The sequence below is a fragment of the Poecilia reticulata genome, linkage group LG14 (assembly GCF_000633615.1).
Source record: "Poecilia reticulata strain Guanapo linkage group LG14, Guppy_female_1.0+MT, whole genome shotgun sequence".
NCBI lineage: Eukaryota > Metazoa > Chordata > Actinopteri > Cyprinodontiformes > Poeciliidae > Poecilia > Poecilia reticulata.
Genome location: NC_024344.1, coordinates 12,093,770 through 12,112,229, shown reverse-complemented (window position 1 = coordinate 12,112,229; position 18,460 = coordinate 12,093,770). Strand labels below are relative to the sequence as shown.

The 18,460-nt window shown below is 37.8% G+C and overlaps 1 protein-coding gene across 6 annotated transcripts in view; it reads right to left on the bottom strand.

Moving 5' to 3' along the window:
* LOC103475883 (unconventional myosin-XVIIIa-like) overlaps positions 1-18,460 on the bottom strand; it is an 84,096-nt gene that overhangs the window by 52,544 nt on the left and 13,092 nt on the right. For 3 of the 6 annotated variants that reach the window (XM_008427832.2, XM_008427827.2, XM_008427829.2), the window contains exons 3-13: positions 11,546-11,633; positions 11,077-11,183; positions 10,809-10,985; positions 10,438-10,648; positions 10,198-10,340; positions 9,833-9,933; positions 9,012-9,075; positions 8,776-8,920; positions 5,435-5,605; positions 4,515-4,605; positions 2,316-2,508 (exon numbers count right to left, since the gene is read on the bottom strand). In XM_008427832.2, coding sequence (XP_008426054.1) covers positions 2,316-2,508; positions 4,515-4,605; positions 5,435-5,605; positions 8,776-8,920; positions 9,012-9,075; positions 9,833-9,933; positions 10,198-10,340; positions 10,438-10,648; positions 10,809-10,985; positions 11,077-11,183; positions 11,546-11,633 — 1,491 coding nt within the window. Of the gene's footprint in view, positions 1-2,315; positions 2,509-4,514; positions 4,606-5,434; positions 5,606-8,775; positions 8,921-9,011; positions 9,076-9,832; positions 9,934-10,197; positions 10,341-10,437; positions 10,649-10,808; positions 10,986-11,076; positions 11,184-11,545; positions 11,634-13,713; positions 13,774-15,900; positions 15,928-17,800; positions 17,879-18,460 lie in introns of all 6 variants that reach the window. The other 3 variants (XM_017308670.1, XM_017308671.1, XM_017308672.1) reach the window with 3 other exon arrangements.

Here is an 18,460-nt window from a genome sequence, read left to right as displayed (position 1 = left end):
GGATGGATGGATGGATGGATGGATGGATGGATGGATAGTTCTCTTAAAACCCATACAAATAACAAAAAAAGGTTTCAGCATGAAGACTAGCTTAATCCTGGTTTAATCAAGAAAACACACAATTTCACATAGGTTTAAAGTAGATCTGTTTTCTGTCGTCACTTTTAAATTAGTGCAGGGAAAAAAGAAGGAGTTGACACAGATTATATTGATAACTGGCCTACCACTATCATGACCTTATGCTCCGTCCCTGTTCAAACATCCCATTGCATGCATCCTGTCTGATTCGGATTAACATAGATAAGCCTAACTATGACTGTTTCTCCTTTAAAATCTAATCAGATAACCGRTTGCACACTTCAGATTTAAGCATGTCATAAAATCAGCAGCACTATCAGCAGGTCTACTGATGTTTCTGCAACATCACAAGTTCGTTAATTGAGCTGTTCTATTTTATTGTTGGTTATTATAAGGGTAGTACAGAAATTATGAAAGGTTGAGTTAAAAAGTTATGAGTAGGAACAACTATTTTGTTCTTTTTAGTTCACATATATCCAACTTAGTTGTTGCCAACGGCTGAAGCTAGCAGCCAGCCCAAGAAAGGCCAAGACCAAAAATAACTTTTACAATCTTTAAACAAGTCCAATTTCAAAAATATCACAGCAGTTTATGCTACAAGTACTTTATGAACCTTTAATCTTTGAATTGGATGGATATTGAAAATGATGACTATGATTATTTACAAGCAAACTGGATGTGGGGGGTGGTGCGACACCAATGATTTTCCTGGAAATATTAAGAAAAGCTCATTTAAGACTCTTCTGGCCAGCAGCTGTCTGATTGAAACATAAGGCAGTGTAAAAATATATAAAGTATTTTCTTAAGCTACTTCCATATTTCTTTTTATAATAAGAACGGTTGTCTCTTGCATTTTCTTTTAAACCATTATGAATACTTACAGCAGTTAATAGAACCACAGAAAAGCTATAAATTCTTATAATTAATCTGTCTGATGAGGTGGATTTACCACATCTATTGTTAAAGGTTATTCATGAATACAATTATATGTCTTATTTTCTTCTATAGCTTAAGTAACTTGGAAAGGTGCTCAAAGACACAATTGTTTTAAGAATGATTAGAAATTAAAATGGTATTTTAAAAAAAGAGGTATTTTAGATATTATATAGTTAAAGGCTGCACCAAAACCATTAAAATAGCAAGAATATGTGGCATTTAACGCAAGTAGTTTTCCTGAAGGTAAATGGAAATGAAAGGTGAAGAAGGAATTATTGCATTAAAATGCCATTACCAGTTTAGGAAAGGGGTGGGGGAAGAATGTTACAAACGGTAGTAAACAGTGGCATGAAAACAGTTGGAAATGTCGATGATGCATCTGTGACAGACGCTCATGTACGATTTGAACGCGAGCATGAAACGGGCATTTGAGGGAACACAAAAAGTTCCTCCCAACAGCCTCGGCGCTCCACTGCATTCCAGCGTTGATTACAAAGCATRCGACTGTTTTGCGCTTCACGGTTTGACCTGCCCATCATCGTCAACGTTAACGCTCGGTGCCGATTTAAATGAGTTTGACCTAGTTTACGATGACAGGTTCACAGCTCCATATATTCTCGGGTTGTATTGACGGCAAAGCATTACCATGCAATACTTAATTCTGCCCCATTTTCTATTCTTCCAGGCGAATGACGTGGGTGGCAGAACAAGCTAGAAGTCCCCAGATTTTTTATTCACTGCATCCAACACAACGTTGTTTGGGGTTCCTGGTTAACTTCACAATCAGGTCAGCTGAGAAGACTTAAGAGTGCAACGGCTTGAGAAGATTAATATATGTGTAAAGGCATAAAATAAATCTTCAGTATTTTGTCCTTTAATAAATACTTGAAGACGACTGTGGCCAGTTACTATRGTACGGTTCTGCTAGAATGAGCTCAGGGGAGGAGAGAAGAAGAATGGTTCTTTCATCAGGGAGAAACGCCACGGCTGTGCAGCTGGGCGTGCCTCTCATAGGTAGCTGTGAGTGACTTTACTTTGATCTCGGCAGAAGAGGTGAACACCGGCATCACTAATGAGGAGGTCTAACACATGAACTAGTTCGGCTTGTCACAGCTTGTGACAGGTGGGACGGCTAGCGTTTCTGATGTGTGAACACATTCGCTATTGGAGTTGATATATCGGAGAAACAGTGGCAGACAAAAAGGGGAGAGAGAGCAGGGGGGGAAGGCAGGAGAAAGACAAAACAAGGAGACTGGGGATGTATGTATGCACAGCACATTATCTCTCACACATGTCTCTACCTCTTTGTATCTTTCCAGCTCCTGAACAAAGGTGCGCTGGTAGAAGAGGCTCTGCAAGCGTTCCTGAGTGTAGTTGTGGCACAAGTCTTCAAAGGTTGTGCCGCTCTCACGCTTAGCAAGCCTGGGGTTCTGAAAGCCCGGTGTGTCCACAATGAGCAGAGAGCACATGGAGTGCTGGCTGGATTTCAAGGCCCTTAAGTACACAGGGGGTGGGAAGAAAAGAAAAGCCATAAAAAAGAAAACATACACATGTAGCAATAACATATCTTTCACTGATTACATTCACTCTACAAACCTTGAACCATAAAGTTGATCTTTACTTTAGATAATTCACTTCCCTTCCTCTAGCTCCAACTTCTAATTTAAATGGTTTTATAGCATCAGTTATAGTGTTGTGGGTTTTTTTTAGTTCCTTACAGAAGGCTGCCCAATATCAGAAAAATGTTGTGATGTCAGTGGCTATATAAATGCTTATTTACTTCTTTCCTCTCTTTCTCATCAGTGCTACAATCACTCTATGACCTTTAACATTTTGGGCAGTGTAATTTGTATCCATTATGAACATCTGGTGGCATGAAACTCTGCCTGACTTACTAAATATTACATTGGCATGTAAAATTCAAGTTCATACCAGTTGCAATATTGGCCAACAGCTATTGTATTCCAAACAGTCTTTTGCAAAATGAATATTTCACACCGATATCGCCATGACTGTGAGCAACATATTATGAAGTCCAATCCTRCAGATTTTTTCTGTATTTTGTCACATTTAAATGATTGACATTAATGAAATCTTCACGTCAGTGTGGAGGAATTTTGGTCCACTCTTCTTTGCAGAATTGACACATTGGACAGCCTCTTAAAGGTTATGACACAGCATCTTAGTCCGATTTCAGAAAAGACTGACTTTGTCTTGGCCACTCCAAAACCATGTATTCATTTGGTAAACAGTAAAAAAAATAAATAAAATAAAATAAAATAAAGTAACAGTTTTTAACAAAATCACCAGTGTTAAGCTTCAAATTATAATTGGAGGAATGAGGTTTGGGAACTGGTAATTCCAAGAAATACAGTTGATTTTGTGTCTTGCATGTTTATTTGACCATAAAAGGAGAATCATTATTCTGAAAGACCCAATAATGGCCCATTTTCAATTTAATAGTAAAAACAACTACATTYTTATTAAACTGTTCCAATATTTAGTGATGTTATGCACTTTAGCAAGGTTCCTGTGATGTTTGGAAAGTAAACAGGCCATAACATCACAGGTTCTTCACCTAACTCAAGAGTGTATATAAACGCTTTTCCATATATTCATTCTTTGTTTCACATCAAACGTAAGTGGAACTTTTGTTACTGATTAACTTAATAATGAGCATAACAGAAACCTTGAAATTTGCAGCAAGACTGATTTTTGCACAATTTATTCTTTCCCCCCAAAAAATTCTGACACCGTTTCATATTTGTCATAAGTCGGGTTTGGTCGTAAAAGCACTAAAAGTCTCTGGTTAGAGTATCTGAATGACTACATATCGCCAGTTTAAGATTATGTTCAAATATTTTCTAATAATTTTTCTAACAATTCTCTCACAATGACAAATTTTGTCAGACGCCAAACACAATTCCAGTTGAATTCCAACAGAATTTAGCAAACTCACATTTACAATAGTAATGATAAGGAGGAAAATGCATTTTCTGACATCAATCCCAAAACAACTTGCTGAATCTAATGATTGTTACAGAGACGTGATGCCCATCATACATACACATGACCAACGTGACACTTCTTGTTGAGCTTTGGAGATTTTGTTTTTAACTGTTCTCTGCTCACTGTGCATGCTTTCAAAATAAATATAGTGTCTTGGTTAGCCAGTACTGGAGACTAAAATAAATGGAATCATATTTTCACTCCAGGGGGGAAAAAAGTAAATGATTCCTAATTGGAAGATCTGAACATCTTGAAAAGTATAGTATCAATGTAAAACCTTTTTAGTTTATTTTAAAAGACAATATAGGCTTTTGTTTAGCATGAACATAGTACTTTTCCAACACATAAAATCATGCTTTTGCTATAAATTAGGAATTTATTCCAAGGCTTTTAAAACTTCAGAGGAAAATGTGGCTGGAACTGTTTTTAAAAATGCATGGTAAAACCGTATTAATGCAACCCAAGATATGTCAGTTTGCCCCAATACTAACCGATTTATCAAAGATACGACGACAGCAAAGACTTCAGAGTAAAGCCCTGATGCCATTGCCTCCAAACACTCCATTGCTGTGGATTTGGATCCTGATATGGAAGAAGTCAGACAGAACATATCTGTTATTTACAATTTTTAATATCTTAACAATGAGGCAACACAAAGATCTAACTGAAGAATAGAGGAAATAAATTACAGTCGGACATTTGCTCCGATGAGGAAGGGTCAATGGTGCCACGTTTGAGCATTTTATACCCAGAGGCTTAAGTATCCAAGCTGGGTTTAAAATTGTCTTTGTGAAGCATTGACATTTTGGACTCAGGTGCTTTGGAACCGGTCACATCTAACAGCGCTAACTCATGTTTGTGCCTAGCGGCAGTGGCCACCTGTTAGGCTCACTTAATTCATTCCATTATCAAACAGAATAGTGACTTTATGTTTAGTAGGGGGACGTTTTCATGTGTGCACGCACACACAAACTGGACACTAGGTCTATGTGCGACTTGGGGGGGAGAGTGAAGGTGAGACTGAGGTCATTTCTGTCAATCCCTGCTGTGATGGACTTTTAACTGTATYCCRGTGCCCTTCAAAGTCTGTTGATGGAAAGTCAGGGCACCTGCACGTGACAAAAATCAATGCAACGCAATTATAATTTCAAGGACGAAGAATGAAAAGGGGATCCAAAATTGCTTGTCCCAACATAGTGTGTGCACTCATCTGTCAATAGCCAATGTGGACGTGTAGTATTCATTACTAAGATAAGCTTTACTTTTTTCTCCCATGCATGCAATTTCCCTTAGGTGATGAGCAGGCACATATGCGTGGGAGCGTGCGCGCGTGTGAAGGAGTAGACAGAGAGTGACAAAGAGAAGCAGGGGAATGAAAAGAGTATACAGGAAAATATATTCTGCTGAGTACCTGCATCTGCTGTGCCATTTTCCTCGGAAGCCTGGCGGATGGCGCCGGTTCTGGGCAGGGTGCCCTTGGTCTGATGCTTGAAGATGGAGGAGGAAAGCTCCTCCAGGGTGCAGCCCAGCAGGTAGGCTGCCTTCTGGGCCCACTCGTGACGTGCAAATTGTTTCCTGCCAGCTGAGACATGTGTATAAAAACCTCCATTAGACCTTCTGCCAGCAAGTTCCAGGCAACATCTGTGACAATCACATCTTTTAGAGGGCCAGGGTTATGCTTCTGCCCACCAATACTTTGCGAAAGTATCCATGCCCCTTTAAACTTTAACATTTTGTCATCTTACAGCTACAAACTTCAACCTCTTTTATTGAGATTTTATGTGATAGAGCAACACAATGTTGCAAGTAACTACGCAAAATTTTATCAACTGAAAATCCATCATCTGAAAGTTAAAAGAGAACGACAAAACTGTGAGCCTACCAATAACCATCAAAAACCTAAACTGAYAAGCCTGGCAAGGAGAGTGCTAATCAGAGAAGCAGCCAATAACACTCTGGAGGAGCTGCAGAGATTCAMACCTCAGGTGAGATRTGACTAACATGGAGGAGTGGTGATAAAATAGCCACTGTTGATAGAAAGTCCATTTTCAGTTTGTCACTAGCTAGAGGCACTCTGGTGGGACGGGAGTGGGACAATGCATGACACATTTTTCAGATTTTTACTTGTAAAGAAAATTGAAAGCTACGCGTAGCTGTWCAGGATGAAATCAGAAAAAGTTCAAGGTGAGTTAATACTTTTGCAAGGCACTGCAGGCAGAGCTGATGACAAACTGTTAAAAAAAACAAAAGAAAAAACATGTCTGAACCATTACTGAAAAGAAAATATAACCTTGCTCATCTACAAGTTTACAAMAAAAAAAGAGAGAGAGAGAGAACTCCACCATGGGAATAAACGCAATTAGTGAAGAACAATTTATTTACTTGACTGGGAACTTCATTTGGGAGACACAGGCGTCTCTTTAATCTATTAAAAATAATGATGACATCCAAACACAGCAGTAAAAAACTGCAGTTATAATCCACCATGAACTGGTATCTTCTAAGTCTTTTGACAGAGAATAACTTTGGGGATTACACACAGAAAAAAAAACAGTGGGCTCTATCGGTTTCATCACTGCGACAGAACACTTGCGTGTGTCTCCTAATGTGTAGCAGAACGTTTGTTGAGTCAAGCAAAGACTTTTAAATATTTGCTTTGAATGATAGGCGGCTCAATCGGGAATTATTTAAGACATCAAGAAAAGAAGAAGAAGCTGGTTTTGTCATTGTAGCCTTATTTTACAGGGTCAAAACAGGTATGGAGGGGAAAGGTTTTTAAAGATGAAATAAATCCATCTGTACATATCTGCTTCAACAACAGCAATTATGGAGTAAACCTTTTCCAATTAACACTTGTCAGATAAATGGATTGACAGTACAGTAAACACAAAAGCAAGCTCCTTTTACATGGCTCCTTGACGTAGCTATGGGTAAACAGAGATCATTGCTGCCCTCTTGTGTTACAAAATGAGATTACACTGCTGAAAAACTGATTTTAGAAGTACTCTGGAGCAGTCAGCCGAGGCAACAAACATGTTTTCAGAAGTGCAGAATATTCTAATRAATAAACATAACTTTTGAATGTATACAAGTCAAACTGTTATCGCTGTGTTGCATCTATGGTTCGAGAACTTTATCACCATACAGCACACCTTATTAAGAAGAATAGCTCTGACGAAAACCTTCCCAAATTGAAATGTCATGCCGATCATAAGAACATTAGTTTGATTCTGCATTCACAGACAATATCCAGTGCTGGGAAGGTTTTAAAATTAGTTCCTAATGATGTTATAGCGCCATCAGAAAGATTGGTAGCCAGCTGGAGGGGATCACTGACACTAATTGGGCGAGTTAGTCTGCATAAGCAACTGTGCAGACGTAATGAAGGGTGAAGAAATGTTTCAAAAAACACAAGATGCTTCAMCCCATGCATCCTGCTACAGTGCAGTCTTTGTGACTTGTGTTATGTTCAGTGCATTTTAGTGACACTCATAAAAAAACATATTTTGTAAGATCAAATCTTGAAGACTTAGTTTGGATATGGTAATTGTATTCCTTTTCTAAGACCCTATGAGGATGTGATGCAGAGGACAAAAATGTAAAAAATATCAAAATTGGATTTCTTTTTGTCATGCTACAACCATGTATTTTACTAAGATTGTGTGACAGACAAATACAAAATAGTTCATAATTGTGCATTCCAAGTAAAAAAYCTGAAAAGGGTTAGTCAGGAAGAAGAAAACCATTATTGAAGTATTTTTTAACGCTTACCAAAAGCCACGTAGGCAATACAGGACAAGGTGTTCAGAAYAGATTAGGCTGAAGATATTTTGTACTTTTCTCTTTCAASAAAGAAAAAGAACTAGGAATTTGGAGAAGCAGATTATTAGTGCATTTTCTTATATTCTCTTAAACTTTCTCCCTCTCCTCTATCTTTACCTCTCYATCTCCCCGTTCACATTTTCTTCCTTTCTTTTTTCCTCCCTTTTCCATCTCGATGAGATTGAAGTCAACCCAAAACAAAGTCTAACAGTTTTTCTGTAATCAAGATCAAGTAGAGCATTACAGTGAATGCTGTAATATCCATTCTAATGTTTATGTTAACATCTGCTTCCACTATTTCTGAAAGATATAACCTAATCAGTTGCAACATGAATTGCTAATGTTTTGAACAGTTTCTCTGCCATTCCATTTATTGTTGCAAACTGTATAAGCACTGAACACCARGGGRAAAACAMTTGAAACAGTCAAAAACAACAACAAMAAAAAACCAGCATAACATTCACACAGCAGCCATAACCCTAACTAGTGTAGATATTCAATTATTTCTTCACCTTTTCWTATGCAAGTAGTATTAGTWGTAAGGCATGCATTTCCCCAACAATGTGATATTTCATTTAGGGCTGCAGATTGGTGAAGCACAGTGTAATGATCTGTGCACTGTGCAACATCTCTTTCTAAGTGYAAATGCATAATTCAGCTGCCTCGGTTACATCTTTCTTGCATCACACAAGTGATGGTTTCAAAATGCAGCCTCAACATTGACACATCAAGTAAAAAGCTGCTGAAAAAATAGCAAATGGTGGAAGGGATTTGGAGGGGGGGGGGGGTGTTTTACAAACTCACAAAGATTTTTAATTGTTCACACACTGCTATGATTATCATTATTACCACTAGTATTGATGCCACTATGAAGGGGAGAAATGTTTTTCCTTTTTTTTTTTTTTCTTGTTTGATGTAAATAAATCTTACTCTTGGTAGCTCCAGCTGCTCCGAGATGATAGATGGCCCCAAGAACCAGCCAGAGGGCCCGCTGCTCATCCGCGCTGATCCCAAGGACCTTCAGGGCTACTTGCAGTTTGGAAAACTGCTGAGAGGCCCGCTGCTTATCCTCTGCCTAACAGATTTTTATAAAGATTACTTCGGCTTTATAAGAGGTCAAAGTAATATCTTCAAAGGCCAATCTCCGCTCGCGGGGCAGCATTTACCTTATTCTGCGACGTGATTCCGAATGCATTGTTGTCAGCAAAGTGGTTGAGGTGCAGCTCCGTTCTGATGGGGAAAAAAGATAAGGAAATGACAGCTGACAGAATATTATTGAAACACACCATGCAGAGCCCTGCAAAAGTATTCAAACCCTCCCACTTTTTCACATTTTGTCCCATTCTAAACAAAACCTTKGATACGTTATTTGGGGGATTAGATGGACAAACACAAACCAGTGCATAATTTTTTWAAATGGAAGGTAAATGATACTTAGCTTTCATRCAGAYATTTATATTTACAAAGTAGTGGTCAATATTTTTTAAAAKGACATTTGGCTATGTCCCCTCCAAAAGCTTCCCCACTGAATGACAATGGTTCTGCCACATTCAGTGTTATATCCMTTTTTTGTTTTCCACTTCAAATAGGGTTTTGCATGTAAGGTGGAATATCTTGGTATGTTTGTCAGTTCCATGCTATTTCCATTTTTAGATTATTATTGGAATATTSCTCTGTGAGATGTTCAAAGCATGCAGAAATTGTTTTATAACCTAATCATGTATTAAAGCCGGCAACTTTCCTTTTATTATTATTTTTYAAAAACCATGTTATCTTTTGTTTACAGCTAAATACTCCTTTGTGTTGGTCTGTAACAAAAAAAAAAATCAGCAAAGCAACRTGGCAGTTTGTGGTTCAAATTTATAAAAATGTGGAAAAAGCTYAAAAGGTATAAATAGTTCTGCAAGGCACTATTTGTGTGTCACTAATTCAATACAGAACAGAGCTGYCTTGTTATTTTAATTGGCTAAATAGCATCAATACTGACCTAAGAGCGCTATCTACTCCAGCCATCARGTAGTAAAACACGTTGAAAGTGGACTCCCCTTCTGGTCTCCTCGTCACCCTCATTTTCTCTAAAAGCATCGTCTGTGAAGTCACAATAAAACCAAGTTGACAAAATTATCTAAAAATCAATTCYTTGTACACATATAGCACCTAATTATAGATCTGAATGGAGTTTGGTTGCAGTGAAGTATCAGGAAAGTTTTTGATTAATGCATCTATTTTGCAATTAGTGCAAAAACCAAAGAGACATCTACAACCACAATGAATTAAGCAAGGAGAATACAAAAAGGAAAAAAAAAACACAAAAATTGGTCTGTTTTTTTCTTCTAGTGTGTTTGTGTTTACCTGGACAGAGGCTGATGTCACCAGGCCTGCCTGGTCGAAATCCAGGGAAACGATGTGGGAGAAGCGACTTGCATTCCCATTAAGGGAAGTTGAAGCGTTCCCAAAAGCCTCCAAAACTGAATAGACTGCCTGCCATTTTTCTGCTACAATGAACCAAATTGAAGTGCTGKTAACTGGAAGAGCTTAAAAACAAATAGCTGACAAATAAAGCATAATTTAAATGCATCCCTTCCAGCTTACTGGAGAATGATTTGTTGGTGCTTCCAGCGATGGTAACCAGGTACTGGATGATGTGCTGACAGTTGGTGGTCTTGCCACTTCCACTCTTGCCAAGCAAGACAATGGATTGATCCTGACGAGTTGTAAGGAGGCTCCTATAGGCAGCCTGYGCCATRCTGTAAATGTGGGGGGCCGTGTCTTCTTTTCTGCAGCCTTTGAACATCTGCATGACCTGGACAGGAAGGAAGATGAGAACAGAAATAGGACTTATCTACACATTAGCTCACATCATTGGGCATGTTTCACTCTCAGCGCATCCATTTCAACCCAATTCAGAATACATGCATGCATTTAAAAAAATAAATAAAAAAATAAAAAACACTGCTGCCTACCTTCTCAGAATACATAGAGGGGGCACTAATTGGGTTAATGACCACCATGTTGGGCCCAGCGTGGGAGTGCAGGAGGTTGCTGCCGTAACGCTGCCGCAGTGAGTGCATCACGCTCGACTCGTTCAAATATTGCAGAGAGGCCAAGTCCTCCACTCGGTCAAACAGCGGCGGGTTTGCCTAGAGTTCAAAGGCAGAGGCGGTCACACRCACACTCACCGAGAGCGTTCGATTATGGATGAGGTTAAGAGTTGATGTGATGATTAAGTACCTTCTCTACATCATCTTCATCCACCTCCAATAAAGATCCATCACTCTCCAGGCGGATTTTTACCTTCCCCTCTGGCAGGCTGCCTGCCTCCGTCTTCAAGAGAGTGGCTGCATTACCACAAATTAGGAAATTCATTGAATGTGACATCTGATCTGGACCTTCTCTTTCATGCCACATGGCTTAGGGCAGTTGCATATATTTTAATAATGCATGAGATTCAATAAAGCATAACACGCATGTCRTTTTGAGAACACTACAAATGGGAAATACATTCGGTCTGAGGTAAACAAGAGCCGTCAAATTAACAGCAACGTTTCTAAAAGCATTTTATGTGCTTCAAAACGCCCACATCTGTACTTTTTGCAATCAAATGTCACCACATGCCGACACTGGCAGGAGAGGGAGTTTAACATGTCTATTCATCATAACAAATGCAGATTTAAAAAAAAAAAAATATAATAATACAAACCCAGAGAAAATCCATCCTTGTGGACAAGCCATACTTTTTCCGTGTCGTACCAGGCCTTTTCTGCCTTCAACTGTTCCTCTGTCTTCACCTGCCAAAGCAAAACAATCAGAAGGAGATGTCTGTTTACAGACAATGTTCAGACATTACAAATGTCAAAATACATATTTTTTWAAATTAATTAATGAATTGAACTTTTTTTATATTTTGGAACACACTTTGGTGYGGACGTTATTTACTGAGTGAAGAMGACTAAAATGTAGGYACTTTYATCAACAGTATGCTACTTTCACATACATTCAGAGTCAGGACAGAGATGTTAGAATCTATTTAAAAGGTTGCTGTAATTTCTGTGATATACTAGAGCATGTCTGTGGGTTTTTAATGTTGACCTTCAGAACCAGCAAGAAGGCACAGTGTTGTTTTACAGCACAAGGTGCGTCTTTAAGAACCATTGTCCTGCACATTTTAGATGCTGCCCTGGTTCAACACACCTCAATCAAATATATTCTTTATTGAAAGCCTCTGTAGAACTTGAAGATAAAACTGAGGAGGTAATACTGACATTAACTCTGCTGCCGTAATCTTGTGATGATTTCACACCATTTTCACACTGTATTAGAGTCTCATGCGAGCATTAAACACACCGTAAAGCAGAAGCTCCTTCATAAAAATCTATTAATGATCCACAGGGGTTGTGTTTGTTTTTATTTTTGCACTGGAACATAAATGGCTTAAAAACCATGAAATATTACTTTGGGTGTAGTAGTTACTCCCTCTTGTGTCAAATTTCTACCCTGGTAATTTGTTTTTACCCCTATAAAGAAAAACTATTTTCAAGATTTTGATAGTGGAAGCATCTATTGTTGCTCTGCTTTATCCCCGTAAGCGTCAAACAACTGTCTTTYATGCTTTTTGAATATCTCAAGGAAAGGTCTTCATTCTTATGCAAAGACATAGAGAAGTAGTTAAAAAAAATACAGCTACTTTAAAAGTTCCAATAGTGATTAGAAGACGCTAAAAAAGCTTGAAATGTCAACTCTATGATGATTTGCTTTTTTTTTTAAATAATCAAATCTCATTTCACAGCGACTGTTCTCTCACACAGTGTGACATCACCTCTTCTTGCCCAATGTACGCCAATGATAGGAAGACAATTTGAATGTTCTTCATTTTTATGTTATAGCTGTTAAAGAGAAACTGCTGTTGTGCAAAACACAAACCCTGGAAACTGACCACAAAATTCCTAATGRTGCATCTGTAATTAATATGCTCTACAGCCGTATATCTCCACTACTATTGAAGTACATGTATGATTGGAGAGCACTGGTGTGTTTTTTTGTTTCACAACCTGAATCCATTATTCAGTAGCCTTCTACAAAATCATTTCTGTTTTCATAGCTTACCTTCCAATACAAATCTAAAGCACTCAGTGTTTACTAAGTGTTCACTCAACTCAGTCAGGATTAATATTACATCTTCCCTCTGAAGACATCACAGGCAGAAGSCAAGACAAGTTTTTGTTTTCATTCACACCATGAACATCACACACAGTAAAACACCCTGCTTTGATTGACTAAAAGAAAGAGAACAGAGYACAAGCAGGTCAAAATGTCAAGAGAAAAGTCATGCACAGAAAGCTACAACATCTATGGGAGATCAAATAAAAATAAACGCAGTGAAAACAAAACACTTTGGTTTTTCTCTCTCCTAGAGTTTGATATAGCACACAGTTGAAATCCACATGAAATAAAACATGTTTAAATATTTTTATTGCTTCTTTCTTCAGATATAAAGATCATGTTTGTCAGAATCTGGTCCAACAAGGACAAAAAAACCCGTTATTTTTCACAGGGTTCTTGCAATAAAAGTCATTATTGCATTATTCTGCCATTAAAGCTGTGTACTTATTTTGCATTTAATTATACACTCTTACATTTGAATAGTGCTCATGATGTAAAGTGCAGAGTGCCTCATCAGGAAAGTGGAGCTGACCAGTCAGCTCCAGTTGCTTTTATTTTTTACCAAAGTGCTTTAGGGAAGTCCCGGGCTTCTAGGTGGTAAAACTGCTTTACAAAACACTGCAACAGTTTCTGCTTAATATGTCAAGAACCAAACAATATAAGAAATCATGCAATCAGCACTGCAACCAGCCGTAGTTATGGTCAGACCTTGGTTGCAGCCAAGTGTGCTGCCTGAAGGATGGCCACTGGATCCTCAACAATCTTGGACTGGAAAAGGGAAGGATCATAATCGACAGGTAAATGTCACTTTCATTTGGAATCACCAAAATAGGCCCAAATGCACAAATAATAGTGGATTATTGTAAGTAATTAAAGAATAAAAAAATGCAGGGAAATGCAAACAACTCTGCTAGGATTAGAGCAACTCCTGTGGCTGGTGTTCAAGTACAAACTCATGTTTTATTCTGCCAAGCAAATATTATCTGCAACAGAGGCATTAATTTGAGATGCCACTCCGGGTGTAAAACAGAACTCTCAATGTTAATATCTGCTGGTGGAAATTTTCAGTTTAAAACAGTCCAAATCAAATATCAGCTGGTCAGAATAAACCCACCCTGATTTTTCTCACCAAACAAAAGTATTAAAAATACGATGAAGACATTAAAAAGAAGAATGTCACTTTGTTTTTGTTTGTTCTTTTTGGGTTATGCTAGATTTGGAAATATCGACAGCCTTTGGCAAGTCTYCAAGCCAGTTGTGCTAACTTCTAACAAAAGATGCTGAAATATCTACTCTGAATTATTTGTCTTGTTTTAAATAAGTAAAACCCATTTTTAGAGCAACTGCTCTACCGCACACAGCGAAATTTTGCTTGTGCTTCCAAAATACATCATTCATAACTCACAGTGGGAGGGATGGAGWGAAATACTTGGAAAGCTTATAATTATAGTTACTAAAGAGAAATATTTTTCAAAAAAGGAGCAATCAGAGAAATCTTTACAAAGCCTTTTATTTGAGTATCTGTCACACTGGTTGTATCATCACTAATGAATCGGTTCCATCATTGGGCTTTCTGCACCAGTACAGTGAAGCACTCACTGTACTGAGAAAGTCAAAAAATTTTAAACTTTAAAGACAAAGTTTGCTTGGAAGAGAAAATATATTTTGCCACACACCAAGTGATTACAGAATAAAACCGTGGCAAAATATTTTGTCTAAATCAAGTGGAACTCAGMATGATTTGATGTTCCAACTAAACAATGAGGCTTCAGAACTAACAACTTCAGAAAATATGTATTATTTTATCAAGACTTTTTCCCAGATTATGAGAATTTTTGGTGCAACTTCTGTTGTTTCTTACATTAATTCTATTTTCTTTAGTCTTGCAGTTCCTTCTCTTACAAACAGTCTCATGTTTTGGACAATTTCTTTTTCCAGGTCCCTATTATAGAGGGACCAAAAATGTAGCATCTTGTGGCGTGATTTCCTTTTGAAACATTTCTACTTTGTTTGCAACTGCGTCTGATTTGAAGACAAAGTTTGCTTGGAAGAGAAAATATCTTTTGCCACACACCATGTATAATTCATGTATCGTAGGAGGTCCATAACCTCGTCTATTGTTTTAAGTGACAGCTCTCGTGTCGAAGAAATACTTTCCATAAATCAGCCAGGTGCAGCTGCTCATTAAGGCCTGCAAGCACTTGCTTATTTGCATAACTAGAGTTTTGCGAGTATTTGTTTTAAAAATGCAAATTACACAGTGAATTGATTCTTCAGCCTCTGCTTGATCACAAAAAGTTAAAATAAAGTTAAAATAAAACGGGTTAAAAAAAAACTTACAAAATTCTTTGAGCTCTGTTCTAGAAAGTTTAGCTTTAAACTGAAACGGCCTGTTTAATCTGATATTTTATTGTTTTACAGTGTAAATAAATGAATAAGCATGAATATTGAGTGTGTTTATGTTTTACTTTTTGCTTGTAAGATTTATTACTACATTAATTCTGAAAATAACCTTTATCTCACACACTACTCTGATTAAATAAGACTGTGCCATTTCCAGCTTAATACTGGAAATACTTAATGCACATGTGCATTCAAAGACTGTACACAATGCAATATGAACCGATGTAAATATAACCTTGATGACACTTTCTTAAACTTGGTCAAGAATCCTAGACAGGAGAATTCCAACTGCCCCTCCTCTCTCCCATTGGTTYATGTCATATTAGTACTTTTCAAGCCTCTGCACAAACCAAGAACACAGCAGGAAGTCAAAGATCAGCAGGCAGGCAGGGAAACATAGGCCACAGAGGGGTCAGTGGAGGAAAACATGCTTTGACTCCAGCACTCAATGCCCTAAGGAGTGAACAGAGTCCACAGTAAAACCAGCCATACCTGAGAAACTCTCTGGCCTCTGGGCCTCTAACCATGCAGAGAGCAAACATAAAGGAGCAAGGCAGGATCCACAAAAAAACAAAAGAAAAATCAGACTTTTGGATGTCAAAGAAAGAAGAAATGATGAGCAGAAAGGGCTCTTTGCACTTTARACACACATATAACTGATCGCAGTTCATGGCCATAACATCCAGAAGTGGCAAAATAGTTAAATCAGCATAGTGTAGCTACTTCACAAAAATACATAATACAATACATTTGATATAAGAGATGTTACAAAAGAATGACCAACAAATAACGATCCAAAGATTATCAGAACCACTCTCATTTCCTCCCATTTTATGTAGTTATTAAACCGTAAATCTAGAAAGCATTTATGTTTAGTAGTCAGAAGATTCATACAATCATCATGGGCATGAATACTAAAAACTTGGGGTGTTTAATAATGCATTTAACAGTTTGTTTTCCATAGCTGGTTGATCACAAGTCACTGATTTTTAAAATCAAGACTTTGGTGAACAAACTTGAATTTATTATTGAGAGAAACCACATACTTTTTTAGRATCATCAATACAAATTTTGGTTTAATTGCAGGTCCGTATTTATTTCTACTCAGAAATGGTAATGTTCATTTAAACTACTTGGTGTTGTGCCACAGACACACCTCTTGAAAGCAATAGCATTCAGGTAATACTGACAAGCCTGTTGTCAGTCTGGTGCAAACTGAATTGATACTGTGACCATCACGTTTGACGGTTGCTACAGTGTTGACCCCAAGGAAAGCTTTGAGGGTCGGGAAAGTGATGTAGGTATGGTGTGTGACCAACAAGAAACAGGATTTCAAACCGTAAACAATAATTAGAAATMATTTCCGAGAAGAAGAGGTGAGGGATATATATTTAAATTTGAGGCACTGGCTCATCGAACAAGCCAATGCTTCAGTGTTAGATGAGCACTGGCTCATCTAACAGGCCAGTAATTCGCCATTACTGTTCCCAAAAGAACGGTACATAGACTTCYAAGCCAAGTTATTTTTGCATAGTGCTGATGTCAATACCACACAACAACTCCTGTGCTCCCCCACTGTCAATTTTATTTTAGAAAACTCACAGCTGTGAAGAATTGTGCAAATCACCATTATATTGCTTTCCAMAAAAAAAAAGAGACAAAATCTATACAAAGTTTGACAAGTACATTGTATTGATGTGCTTAACTGCAAGAAGAAAACCAAAGAAATGACAAGACCAAAACTAATAGCCACCCCAAACATCTTATATGKCAATAATTTGGCCTCTGTGTTACAACTTACAACAGCCCCTCTCTGCAGCATGAATATTGTACCAAATATTTGAAATGTCCAAATTTATCTGATATCGATGCCTGTGACATGCGCATGTAAACTTCTAACTGTAACTGTGTGATCCAAAATKGGCAAAAATTATAGATTCATATTTTTGGTGTCAGGATTCAGTAATAGGAACCTTATATGACTTRTGTCCTTTGRCAGAGTAACTCCAGAATCTGAAAGCTTGTCAGAAAAATTGCCTTCCRTCTGGATAAGCAAGCAGCGGAGTCAAGCTAGTAGTCAGAAAAGCCCCGACCAAGCATGCCGAATAAAGACCAGCAACAGGGCAGAGATAAGTTACATTATTGCCGTCTAGCGTGAAGATCTTCCTGACACGCTTGTGGTCTTCCTCAGACGGAATCAGCTCAGGAGCCTAAAATCGAGCAGCAACAATTGCAAATCCATAGCCAGAAGGTAAGGTTAATGGACCAAAAGAAACCTGTGTAACTGTCTGCTGGAAGAAAAACTGATAACTGATAGTAAATAGAAGAATATGGTGAAAAAGAAAAATATGTAGTACTTTTAAATGTGAAAAGCACACACTGTAATGTGTACCTTTGCAGCAGAATTCTCCTGTGCAGCAGGGGATGGTTTACCGTTGGGCATCGCAGGGGAGCAAGACRTCTCCTTTACCTTACATCATTTATGCAAATATTCACAAACACACAGAGAAAAACATGCGCACACAGAGATGACATTAAGATGAGGCAATGGCAGTACAGTTGGCAATTATGTTTTAGGCTGCATTCTATTTTAACCTTAGTCTAAAACAGCTACCATCAACTACTGCTACTCCCATGCAATTTGGTGTTCCAGTTGATTCAATCAGGAAATGAACATGGCTGTTAAAGAAAATTGTTTCATTAGGAGGTGCAGTTAAGGAATAAAATGGTTCACAGCTTTTATCTGTTTTGTATCAACAACAATTTGCTGCTAATTTCTTGAGGGTAATTTTAAAAAATTTAAACAAGCCTTAGCTGAACATGCAGGATGTTCTTCCCAAGGAACCAGAGCGGAGTTAATCGAAATTAGTTCTTAAGAAGTCATAAAGGGACAAGAGCTGCGGAAACGAACGCATTTTTATTTTTTCTATTTATGCGCCTGTAATGACCCTWCTTAAAAAATAAGAATTTACCAAAACTTTAAGAATTAAAGCAATTTAAGGATAATGTTGGATATAAAAATAAAGAGATCTATTGTAAATAAAGCCTTCTA